Source organism: Lepeophtheirus salmonis, chromosome 13, assembly GCF_016086655.4.
Source record: "Lepeophtheirus salmonis chromosome 13, UVic_Lsal_1.4, whole genome shotgun sequence".
Classification (NCBI taxonomy): Eukaryota; Metazoa; Arthropoda; class Copepoda; order Siphonostomatoida; family Caligidae; genus Lepeophtheirus; species Lepeophtheirus salmonis.
The window spans coordinates 33846248-33858840 of record NC_052143.2 but is presented as its reverse complement, the minus strand read 5'-3'; the positions used below and the strand labels follow the sequence as shown (position 1 = coordinate 33858840).

At 30.5% G+C, this 12593-nt stretch overlaps 2 protein-coding genes across 4 annotated transcripts; both read left to right on the top strand.

Moving 5' to 3' along the window:
* The first annotated feature begins 1860 nt into the window (after positions 1–1860).
* Positions 1861–3599, top strand: LOC121127479 (uncharacterized). 3 transcript variants are annotated; one of them, XM_071892711.1, is made up of 4 exons: positions 1861–1948; positions 2121–2412; positions 2486–2789; positions 2867–3599. In XM_071892711.1, the coding sequence occupies exons 2-4, from the start codon at positions 2143–2145 to the stop codon at positions 3346–3348; spliced, it is 1056 nt and encodes a 351-aa protein (XP_071748812.1). In that variant the 5' UTR covers positions 1861–1948; positions 2121–2142; the 3' UTR covers positions 3349–3599. The 3 variants fall into 3 exon arrangements, with proteins under 3 accessions (XP_071748812.1, XP_071748811.1, XP_071748813.1); XM_071892710.1 differs by having other exon boundaries at positions 1878–1948; positions 2060–2412; XM_071892712.1 differs by having other exon boundaries at positions 1879–1948; positions 2049–2412.
* Positions 3600–4658: 1059 nt separating this feature from the next.
* LOC121127481 (THAP domain-containing protein 1) lies at positions 4659–5908 on the top strand. The gene is made up of 3 exons (XM_040722860.2): positions 4659–5006; positions 5086–5202; positions 5264–5908. The coding sequence occupies exons 1-3, from the start codon at positions 4811–4813 to the stop codon at positions 5617–5619; spliced, it is 669 nt and encodes a 222-aa protein (XP_040578794.1). The 5' UTR covers positions 4659–4810; the 3' UTR covers positions 5620–5908.
* The last annotated feature ends 6685 nt before the right edge of the window (positions 5909–12593 follow it).

The window sequence follows — 12593 nt, the reverse complement described above, 5'->3', positions numbered from 1 at the left end:
TGCAAGACAGGCTACATATTTTTTAATATAAAAAATATTTAACAATATTCTCTACTTAATGAATTTTACTGATAATAAATGGTGAAGAAGTGAAGTATTTGCTATTTTAGCGAAAATAGAGATTAAGATTTAACCCTTACTAATATTTAATTAAATTGGCGGAGCTAATGAAAACAGAACAAGGTGGATATTGCCCCGTGTTTCCCAAACAAAGAGATATTCTTAATTAATTTAAATATATAATTAAATAATTAATTATATCTTGGAGTATAATGATTATTGAGGGTTTCATTAGTCTCTCAAATTTTCTTCAGTATATATCCTGAGATGGATTACTAATTGAAAAAGTCTTAAATAGTGAGAGTCCAAATAAAATTACAAAAACCTGAAGTATTTTAAGTTCATCTCGAGTCTATACTATCTTAACATTTTTTAATGTTGTTTCAAAGTTCCGAATCGATTTGAATCTTTTTATTCTGTAGTGACGTAAACTTTTATGGTTGAATTTATCATCATGAACATTCAAACTCATAGCATATCTGGCTATGAATCATGTTCAAATGAATTATCTTGCTAGATGTTGGGTGTTCAATATTCATCTTGATCATCTAACACTTAAACTAAATGAGCCTGTTCTAGCAAGAATATAAAACGCTACAAAATACGAATCCTAATGGGGAATGCTCCATTAAAGTTGCAGTTGAGAAATCCCAAAAGGAACTTGAGGCAATCATTTCAAAAATAGAAATGATTTAATTATAAATAATGTAGGAACAGGCAGGAACTCATTCATTTGATTAAATGCTTTGTATTATTCTAGATAGTATTATAAATTATTTGTACGTTATGTAGTTATCGGAGTAACATACAAGCCACTTGTGAAATATATTATTTATTACATATTGTAATAGCTTTTAATTTCTGGCCAACGATTAAACAAGTTGCCAACACATAATATTATCATTTTTTATACACTTGAACGGCTTAAACTTTAAACCGGACTCCATTACTATACTTTAAACTTGCCTTATCGTCTATAGATACAAAATACGCCTATAAAAATATAACAAAGTAACGAAACAAAAAACACGTGATCAATAAAAGTCAATCGTGGTGGCACTTATTTTATGTTCGCTAGGAGCGTTGAATACTACTCAATAGACAATAAGTTATGGACCGTCCATAACTAAATAACTATCTACGGAGCATCTATATATGAATTCCCCTTTTAAATGAATTTACAAGGTAACTCTGCAAAGGTAAGAGGACATTGTGAAAATTACAAGAAATAATAAAGTGACGTCATATGTGGTATAATAAAAAGTGACGTCATATGTGGTATAATAAAAAGTGACATCTTTTGATGAAAAAAGATATAAGTACGAACATTGAAAATATGACGCGTTTTTAAGTTCTAGCTAGATAGTGCGTAGCCTTTATCATTGTGGAATTAATTTAACCCTGGACTAGTGTATAACTAATCACATCAAACTCACAAAATTACTTATTTAATTATATTTTTGTAATAATATACATAGATAATCTTATCGAAGTACTTAATAAATATATATATATATATGAATGTAGTTATTTCTTATAATTAGGATCTGAGCATAATTTTATGATATATAAAATTGAATTTTTAAAAATGTTGCTTTTTATATATTATCGAAAATAAATCATCATTTGACAACTAATTTATTGTAATATAATATTCCATAGTAGTATCTGTAGAATTTTCCTTTTAAAAAATGTAAATATTTTAAGCACATTCTAGTAATATATTTCGCAATGTTGAAAGAGGTTTCGTTATTCAAAATTATCTTTTCTGTTAAATATAAAGAAATAATAGGATAATAATATTATGAGTTATGACATAAGATTTAGATTGTGAACTGTAGCACAATAGTCTGTTGCTCACTAAGAAGTACGGTCAATAATTATTATAGTTAAGTTAACTAATCAGTATAATTTAAGTTCCAACAGATAATTATAATTTATCATATGTTCGTTTTGTAGCGTAACAAATGTTTTAATGGTTTTATTAGCTTTTTTGCAGGAATCTGTAGTATTTTTTATATGAAGGGTCCGAGTTATAATAAAAATCTTCCTCAATACAGTTACTGTTCCATAAACAATCAAATGACGGAGGAGGACGATGCAAACTCTATCAATAGTAGGGAGGACGACAACAACATCCTCATCTATGGGCCTTTAGTCTATTGTTTTCACTGTATTCACAACAAAAGAATAATTTGCTACGTTTTGCTTACAATTGGACTTTTATTTGCAATTTTTTCCACGGTATTTGTACTTGTAAACCAAAATAACCATATTCGTCCGGTTGGAAAGAGTATCCAACTAAAGATTTACTCCCTTAACAATTGGGCAATTCCAGGAAATCCGGATAAAGTATAATTTTTTAATCATTATTAAATATAATTAACTTATACTAAACTACAATCACTTTTTTTTTAATATAAAGGAAGAAAGGTTGAAGGAGCTTCGAACAGTTTTAAGAAATGAATCATTTGATATATTCATTCTTCAAGGACTCTGGATGGAGTATGATCATACATCAATTAGAGAGGCATTACCAAGTGATAAGAGCATGACAGATTTCCGAGAATTGGCTAATTCGAATATATGTGATGGACGACTTACTAGAGGAGGATGTAGTGGACTATCTATTGTCTACAAAAACAATGGTACTACAAAACGAAGCTCCTCTTTTGACCTTTACACCTACCGAGGATCAATTTTTACGACTGACGGAACTTTAGGCAAAGGTATCGTGCTGTTGTTGTTTTTTTTAGTTTTGTCTGATATCATTTTTTTTTTCTAAAATGAAAATATATCTACGTAGGGATTGGGAGACTCCGTTTAAAAATTCAAGATTTCATTGTGGAAATTTTTACTACCCATGTTCATGATTCTGAGGTTTATTATCAAGATTTACAAACAAGAGAATTAATGAGCTATGTCTCAAAGTCTCCTGCCGATCTAATCATTCTTGGAGCGGCTCTCCAATCTACTCCCAATGAAAGGGGATATCGCAACATAATGACATATGATGCCACTGCTAAGATAAGCAATACTGCACAGAAATATTTTCAATCCAACTGGAATGATCCTAATGCCCATGGTACGTTTAATATGCCTCAGAACAAATTTACTCCGAAAGGAAATGTACCAAAGATAACGGATTTCGCATTTGCTGCGAGTGCATTAGACTATTCAGTGTCAGTTATTCAATTTTACAATCCTATTTTTGAAAAAAAATATCCTTTTAATGTGTCACTTTCGAACCATGAAGTTATTGGACTTGATATTAAGGTTGAGGCATAATTGAAATGAACAAAGATACATTTATACTTATGAAAACATATGCGCATATGTTGATATTTAACATAAATTTATATGATATATTTTCTTCTAATTAATTGATATATTTTCTTCTAATTAATTGATATATTTTCTTCTAATTAATTGATAATTTTGTGCATGTCCCCTCTAGTCTTATATTTTATCATACTACATTCACTTTTATAAATATTTTATTGATAAATTAAAGGCAGATTATTCTGTGTGATATTTGATTTTGTGGATCACTTCATTTTTAATTTTGTATATAGGTATAAGATAAATTTTTCATTCATGGCTTAGTGAATGACAAAATTTGGTGGAAGAACAATTAGTACCTCATATCTCAGAGGCCCACCATGATACAAAATAATATCATGATATATGAAACAATTTAGGTTTGGACGTGAAAATAAAGCACATTCCTCGACATTCATTTAATTCCAAGGGAATCTTCTTTAATTTAGGGAGGAGGTTTAGTCCATTTTATTTATAAAATATATTAGTCTTGTGTCAGTCTTTATTTATTCAGTCCTATCTTAGGACCCGTCATATCAGTTCTTGGGAGCGATCCTTCGGACTGTCAGTACTAGAACTGATTTAAAAAAATAATAAGAAGAAATGAAAGTGAGGGACATCATCAAGGACCAAATTTTAAAGGTTTTAGGACTGATATGCGGACTGGAGGGAAAAGGACCGAGACAGAATTGGTTGGGATTGCAGTCTTTACTCCTAAATAAGGACCGGCACAGCACAACTTGGTAGTGTTGTAATAACTAAAAACCTAAGTGTTCACTATAAACTTTTTTTGTATACCAACGTCTTATTGATACTTTTAGCCAATTCGACATTTCGATTTCATTTAGTGTCTTCACTACTATTGCTAATCGAGGATGGCTATCTGATGCGAATAGTGGTGTCAACCCATTTATATTTAAACTAAAATGTATAATGTTATCTTTGGATTTATTCACGGATGTAAGTCTAGGGAAATTAATCAAGTCCTGGTGTTAGTAGAGTATATTTTTTTAACGCAAATCTTCTCTTTTTGGGATATTAGTATTGCGTTCCTCTGGTGTAATTTACCTCAACCCCTGATCTACCAAGGCTCGGTTCTTTGTAGTACCTACAACTTGCCTCCACAGAGTAGTTTTCTAAAACTTTTAACATAACTTCTTATTTAAATATCGAGTAGCATCAGAATTAATCACTCACAATCATTGAAAACTTCTTCTGAGACTGATCGAGGGCGCTGTAATCGCACGTATTTGACTAACCAAACTAAAGCAGCTGCTGGCAGTATCAAAAAGTTTATGTAAACTCTTAGTTACCTTTTATCTATTAACTGTAAACTTATTATAAAAATATTTAATTATAGATTTTCTTTTAAATAACATAATTTGTTATAAAATTTTATACTAATAGATATTAATTATTATTGAATAATATGCCTCATTGCTGTGCTGTTTATGGTTGTCACACTAGTAAAAAAAAATCAAATGAACATATTTCGTTTCATCGATTTCCAAAGGAGGTGAATGAGCGAAATAAATGGAGGATTGCTGTTCGCAGAAAGGGTTGGAAACCAACGGACTCATCCAGAATTTGTTCAATTCATTTTAAAGATGAGGATTATATTGAAGGTTAGACATAGAACTTTTGTTCAGTGTCAATATCCTGTAGAGTTCAAATATAATATAACATTTTATGTGTTTACTTTAGGTCTTCAAAGACGAGTTCTAACGCCTGGTGCAATTCCAAGCATCTTTCCCAGCTTCCCACCACATCTCCAACGAGTAGAAAATAAACGGCGTGTCTTGGTTAGGAATAATATTCAAAGTAAGATCATTATTTACTCTCCAAACTATTTCACTACTTAACATCTCTTTTATTTTAAAAGAATTGGGTCTTCAAAATAATGAAACAAGCAACAAATGCCAACGATCCTCAATCCCCTTGATTATGCCTCCTTATAAGCCGCCTCCTTCCAAACCAATAACAGAAACTGAACATAATTATTCTTATCCGAATGATATAAATATTCTGAAAAATCGTTGCAATATGCTTAAAGAAACTTTGGAGAAAATGATAACTCAGAACAAGCAGTTGAAGATAAAAGTTAAATGGAGAGATTCAAAGATCAAAAAATTAAATAACAATTTAGAAAATTGGATTAAAAAGAACGTTTTGTCTATTGAAACGATCAGTAATCTAAAACGAATGAAAAACAATATTAAAAATAGGAAGATTAAATGATTCTTGGATTTTTCCATCCTGGTATGGAGCGTTATCTGGAGAACCGAACTCCTTAAGATTTCAACTTATCCATTGAGGCTTCCAAGATGTTGGAAAACACAAAAACTCAAGCAAAAAACAAACAAAACAACCTTTTTATTACTGTAAGATTGTGGAAGTACAGGAAGCTACCTCTTGGATAATTTATTTATTAATGTTTTTACAAACATGTAGGACTTAATTGTTCTTTAAACTTCTATAGCTCCTTGAATTAAACGAAATATATCAATAGCATACTCACATACGTAAATGAATAGTGTTTACATGGTAATAATTTAAAAAAAAAATTGTTATACTCATCAAGTAAAAAATTGGCTAAAAATTAACAATAAATGCTAAGCCAAGTTTCTTAGAGTTTTCATTCACAAAAGACAATCAGGCTTATTTTTTTGTACATTTCAAAAGTTATGTTATAAAAAATGTTATACTGCCAGCGATAGAGGATTCGATCATTCCTGAGATCACATTCTTTTACAGCTGTGTATACAAAGCTTGAACAATGATAATTTAGTCATATTTCATAGATTACTGTGAGTAGGGTGCTGTTCATTAGATTATGTAGAGACTGGGGCAGGCTCTCAGACTTTTTATGATATATTTATATCAATGACCATAATTCGACTTTAAATCTAGTCACATGCCTTATCTGCCATTGTAAATTTATATTTTGGCATTTTATTTAATGGTCATTAATTTAATGTTTATTTTTTTTCTTCTAAATAATATGTTGTAACCTGCCTCAGTCATAAGAATCATTAGATTGTTTGTTACAAGCCGTAGAGAAAGTATTCACAATATAATTCAATGTCTAGGAATGTGAAAATCGTCGAAAATATCGTGAGTATACGTTTAAAAAAAGAAGGATATGTTGTTAACCTGCAAGATATTAGTGCTCCTATTAATTATTTTTTCCTATTTTAAAAATTCAAACATATTAGCCAGCAAGAAGTACTATAGTTACCTCTGCCAGCAGATATACTCTCTTTTAAAGTTGATAACATATAGTTATCTGTTTGATTTACATTTACGAGGATTTAGACAATTTTCTCATCTCTGTCAATGCTGATTAATCAGGCTTGGACTATGGACAAATGTAGGTACTGAAGAGTAGAGTGTTCTCTACTTAAATTATTTTTGTGCCATCAAGAACCATAACCGTCCATCCGGTCAAAGTTATTGTTTACCGGAAGGATTTCAAGGTGAGGTCAAATTAAAGAAAGAAAAAAATCTTATTATAATTATGGCCTATGAAAAGAAAACAATAATTTAATAATTTTTTTGAATTAGTTTGTAATTTTTTTACTTTATTATGTAGTCGGTTTTTGTAAGTTAAAACTCATGAAGTAATTATTGACGGCATACAAATATAGATAAATAATTATGGATTTTCTATTTATTCAGTAATTTATATTATTAAATTTTTTCAAGAATAAAAGTACTATGTTACTTTTTCCTGATTACAACAAATTTTATTTCATAAATTTTTTTAGTATTTAACATACAAATAGGCATTAACATACATTGTTTTTAAATCTTTGAATCCTCAGTAAATTAATTCATGAAATCAGACTTTTAAAAGTTCTTATTCAATTTTGATCTTGAGTTATGTGTATTAATATAATTTTTGTGTCTTTTCTATTGATCATATATTTTCTGGGATTCCTTTTTTGTTGGTGCTACATGTCTTTCAACATTTTGAGAATGACACGGAACATAAATTTCGATATTCTTTTGTAAGACCTTTTTGTCTTCTTTTACGATTTTTAAGATGATGTCAACTGCTATTTTTCTTATCCTTAGGTTTAAATCAAACTATACACATATCAGGACATTTTCTGGATGTGCAAAGTAGGAATTAGTCTTAATTAAGGTCAATACTACAATTCTTTATTCAGAGTTGAGATGCTGGTTAGCTTGATTTATTTAAAAGAAAAAGTGTTTCGATCCGAGTTTGATGTAATGAAATCTTTTATATAAGACATTTAAAATAATTATAGCAAGTCTTTTGAGCTCCATTGATGGATTTTTGATAGAATGTATAATCTAAAAAGGGTAGAAACATTAGTAATCTACCTTGCATTGTGCACAGTTCCAGGATGCTTTTCCAGAATTTTTTTAGGTGTATAATGTGGCCACTTTTGTACAATCTAACAAATCTGTAGAACGTACTGTTGTGCCCTGGTCAAACTTTTATATATATATATATTAATTTATGTATGGTCCACTTCCTTTGATAGCCACAAATATTAATGTGTCCGTTGTACATGAAAAGATTGGAATTTGAGAGCCTATCTTACCTGTATAGGATTTTGTCACTGTTGCTTTCATTCATAATGTTGAAATATTTTTTTTAAGTCAGTTCATTCATGTGAAGTAAACGAATGTTTTTTCAAACATGGCATTGCAACGGTGTTTCCAATTTTTGTATTCCACCTTAATACCCAGTGGTCATAGGGGTACCATCACTTCCAATAGCTCTTAGGGAATTGACACTACCAGATTCAACAATTATGGCATGTAGCCCATTTGCAATGTGTAATACTTTTCCTGATATTGACGTGAAATGATCTATGCATATAGTTTCGAGTTCTTAAATAGCAGTAATATGTTCTTCCAATGTATTTTTTTTTTTTTTTTTTTTGGGGGAGGAAATTGAGAAGAACATTTCGTTCCATCCTTGCGTCCATCGAATTTGATAGAAATAAATCATTTTTTTTCTTTGTGTCTGTGGAAAAACTGAAAAAAATATTTTTCTGTTTGATAAAATAGTTTAGTTGTGGAGAACTAATTTTGATGGCTCAGAAAAAGTATTTATGTGGCATTACCAATATCTAAGCACATCTCTTGATCAAAGATAATTTTGAATTTGGGGAACTTTACTAAATAGCGAACACTCTACTGAAGATGTAATATTGATATTTGGAGTGAAACGAAGACCGTTCATTAAAACTACCAATGGGTAATTTTTGACCAATTTTGAACTTTGAAGTTGATTTTTAGTACTAATATAGAATAAAATTATGATTTTTCGTCTAGCTTCTTAAATCTAATGGCTTAGTTACATATAAAAATTGCTCATTCTTAGCTTTAACCATTCATTAAATATTAGTAACACACTTTAGAATTACCATAAGGCTGGGACATATAAAAATGTGGTTTGCGTCATTTTTGACCCCTATTCTATAAAACGTTATTTTATGAGGTGATATCCTTTAAATTTGGTAAGAAGATTCATGCAGACTATTAAGTGGATCTTTCCTCTACTCCTTTCTACCAAATATTATTTAAATGTATTTTATATCATTTGTACGAATAGACCAAGGTTATATCATATGTCAGTGTTTACGACAGATGCTGGACTTCCACCACGCTTTTAATAGTGGCATCATAGTGTATAAGTAGTTGCTTGTTTTGTTTACATTTTTGATCGTATTAAAAAATGAAACAATCTACACTCTTGATTCTACAATTTGACAGAGTCAAATTTTTATTAAAAAAAACATTCAAACCCATTGAGGATCTTCCACGTCGTAGTGAAGCATATGTAGCTAAGTCTCAGTTTCTACAGAGAATCACTTTGCCATAATGAACTACAGCGAGGAACGAAGAAGATTGTCGGATTTCACTTAAATCCATTTTGGAAAATTAAATTGAAGGCTTATTAGTTATTAGTTATTCTGTGTTAACTTTTCAGCCTTCAGCCAATTCTATCATTTAATCCAAGAACAATATATTCAACCCATATATATTGTAATTACTTATAAATCATTTGTATTGACTGTCATTTGTTAAGATGGCTATAAATTATCATAAGCATTCTTAATGAAAAAGAAGATACTAGATGAATAATTCTTGGAGAATGTATGGAGTTCATTTTAACAAAAGATCGTGTTACTTCGTCACTCCCAGCATTAAAGAATAGGTCATTGTGATAAAGTGCAACATAATTGCATATACTAGGGATTATGAATTTAAAAAAGAATCATAATGTGCATTGTTATGTAATGATTTAATTAAACTTAAGTATCTTAAAACGAATACTTTATTGAAATAGAACTAATTAATCAACAGTCAAACAGTTCCCATATTGACTCTTTGTGGATTTGACACAAGAAGAAAACTTTGCTTCCAATAGCATTACAGTTGTGTTTGAAAAAAAAAAAAAAAATTGGCCATCCAATTTCGGAGGAATTGCTTGACAAGGTTTTTAGACTTAGCTAAAACACAGACACTCACATTAAAAAAAAATCATTTCCGTCTCTATTTTTAACTAATTAAATGATCAGTTTTTCGCACGTTACTTGTTATTTTTCTTTTTATGCTACTTTTGTTTACAATATTAATTTAGTTTAGTCTAATGAATGTACGAGTGCGAATAAATTTTTTTATAGCTTCATATTCTTCCTTAGGATACTTTTCCACAATTATGCTGATGAGTAGATCCATCACATATGGTTCGGTATCAAAAAAATTCCCATGTGACTTAATGAAATGCTTCTCTATTTTTATGCAAAATTCCAAAAAAGATTCCGATGGTTGAAGGAGTCCCCCTCTAGACAATGTTTTAAGCCATGGACTTGGAGGAACATGAATGCTGGAAGTATTACACCCCAGAGTGGGGAATTTTTGATGTAACGATTTACCCACATATCCTGCAACATAAATAAATCCTTCATCTTCACAGATTTTAGGAAGATATAAATCATTAGATGGTTGTTCTATTGTATTTTCATCATTATTGATATCTTCCTCAATCTCACCTTTGATTTGATGATTTGAGGGTAAATTATATCAAAGTCTTGATAAAATTGAAAGTTATTTTCTGAATCTGCTTTGCTCAAAATAGGACCTAAAAGGAGATGTAGGATTAGTATATATACATTAGTGCATTAGTGATACTACAACCTGTAATTTATTGAAACATAGAAACAAAACATTGGTCTTTCTCAGATCTGACTGGAGCATTCTAAGCAACTATTTTTTCTGAACCCCTTATTACGAGTATCTGAAATCGATCTATTCAGATGGGAGTGGGTTCGTCCAAGATAACCAAAAATATATGTCAAAAGAAAAGGAGAGGTTAAAAATTAAGAAAAAGTACTTTCATATTTTGCAGTAATAAAGATTGAAAGTGCTAATGTCGGGTTAAAATTGATGTACGTCGCATCAGCAGATTTTTTGAAAACTTTACCAAATACTAGAAAAATAAATTTTTTAAAGTTTATTTTAATTTTTATCGGATCCATTACACTTTATTTGTATTTTTGAAAGCTATGTTGAAATTACTTTATGATTTGGGGGGGGGGGGTATGAAAACCATACATTATTTGGAATAGCTTATAATATTCAAAATGATTGGTTTAGTTAAAATAGGTGTAGTATCAAGAAGTGTATTTGTCTTTTACTGTGCATTGGGCACAAAAAGTTTGGGAACCACTGTCTTAGGGGACATGTAATTACGAGTTATCGTGCAATTTCCTGATAATTAGTTTGAGATTAAACACAGGGTTCTCAGGTTTTTTAACTTAGGTTTTTTTGAGATCTTATGTCAATTTACAACATAAAGATATCAGAAAATCGTATTTCAGTTGGGAAAATTCGTTTTACACAAAAGAAAGATTTATCTTCCAACCTAATTTCCACACACGAAGGAGATGGCAGTGTCTCTGAGGGAACTGATGTCTGAGTCTTTATAGAGGGCAAGCTACATGAGAGGGAAACTCGTAAACCGAAGACAGCAGAGAGCCATAGATACAGCATAAAAAAAATATTCTAGCTTTTATTGAGACATAACTTGAACCATCTTTTCTTGTAATTTTTAAAATTATTCTTTAACTCTCAAATTTTCGATGTTATCTCATGAAATGCAGAAAACTGAAAAAGTAATACAAATGAGCGAAATTTCGAGCGATTTTTTCGCTCTTCTAAAATGGGGAGTGCGCTCCCGCTCATTATTCAAAACAATGAGCGCACTCCCGCTCAATAATTTTGAGCTGCGCTTACTTATGCAGCGCTTTGATTATTTATGTATTGATACAATTATGTCCAAGATTTTGAAGAAATACTTATGCCCTTTTGGCAGGGCTTTAAAGCAGATGACTTAGTCAACACCACTTCACGATTTTTATTTATCTTAATTTACTTCATTGTTCCAATCCCGTTTATCATGCATTGGAGAATATCCTTTTGTATATCCAAATTTACTGCATAGGCACATCCAAAGTCCTTTTTGGATATTGTATTCCAGGAGTTGTTATAAAATTTCGGATCCACCGTTTGAGGGTTGTTACACTAGGAACCGGAGGTAGAACATTGTATTGAATGTAACGGTATGCTTTTGAGGAAAGATACTTGAGTATCAGTCCTTTAACAAAATCCTCCTCATTCCATTTTCCAAACCTCTTCCCAATGATAATGACTTTACATTGAGATATGGATTTTAATAATCTATTTTCCGATTGAAGGATTTTCACTTTTTCGATTAAATCTGCATTCTGTTTCTAGAATGAGGGGATCTTTTCTGGTATTAGAAGCCCTACTAATTTGTATAATCCGGGATACACATGCTTGATTAGATGCGTGAACATTTTATAACACAAGTGTTTTTACGTTGGTTTGGGATGATTTGTCCTATGTCTCCAAATATATTTCCTTAGAATCTTCTTCAAAATGGTCCACTATCTGAATTCATTTCGTCTTTCTTGGAGCTTGCTCAAATCCTTCTCAAGGTATGATACCTCTGGAAGGGATAGCATCTTCTTTCAATTTTCTTTTTAAAAGTAGTCCCAGCAATTTACCTTTTAAATCCCTTTTATAAACATTTTCCTCAAAATGATTCTCACAAATTCTCATTTTTCACATTTTTTCCTCCTTGAGGGATCCTTTGGAAATGATGATAAATTATGTTGTTAAGAGAATCACAAATGGCAATTCAT

Excerpts from the sequence above, each read along its gene's own strand:
- LOC121127479 (XM_071892710.1), top strand. The coding sequence starts at position 2,080 with ATGAAGGGTCCGAGTTATAATAAAAATCTTCCTCAATACAGTTACTGT. Across the intron at positions 2,413-2,485 it reads TTCCAGGAAATCCGGATAAA|GAAGAAAGGTTGAAGGAGCT; the intron begins GTATAATTTTTT and ends TTTAATATAAAG. Across the intron at positions 2,790-2,866 it reads TGACGGAACTTTAGGCAAAG|GGATTGGGAGACTCCGTTTA; the intron begins GTATCGTGCTGT and ends ATATCTACGTAG.
- LOC121127481 (XM_040722860.2), top strand. The coding sequence starts at position 4,811 with ATGCCTCATTGCTGTGCTGTTTATGGTTGTCACACTAGTAAAAAAAAA. Across the intron at positions 5,007-5,085 it reads AGATGAGGATTATATTGAAG|GTCTTCAAAGACGAGTTCTA; the intron begins GTTAGACATAGA and ends TGTTTACTTTAG. Across the intron at positions 5,203-5,263 it reads GGTTAGGAATAATATTCAAA|AATTGGGTCTTCAAAATAAT; the intron begins GTAAGATCATTA and ends TTATTTTAAAAG.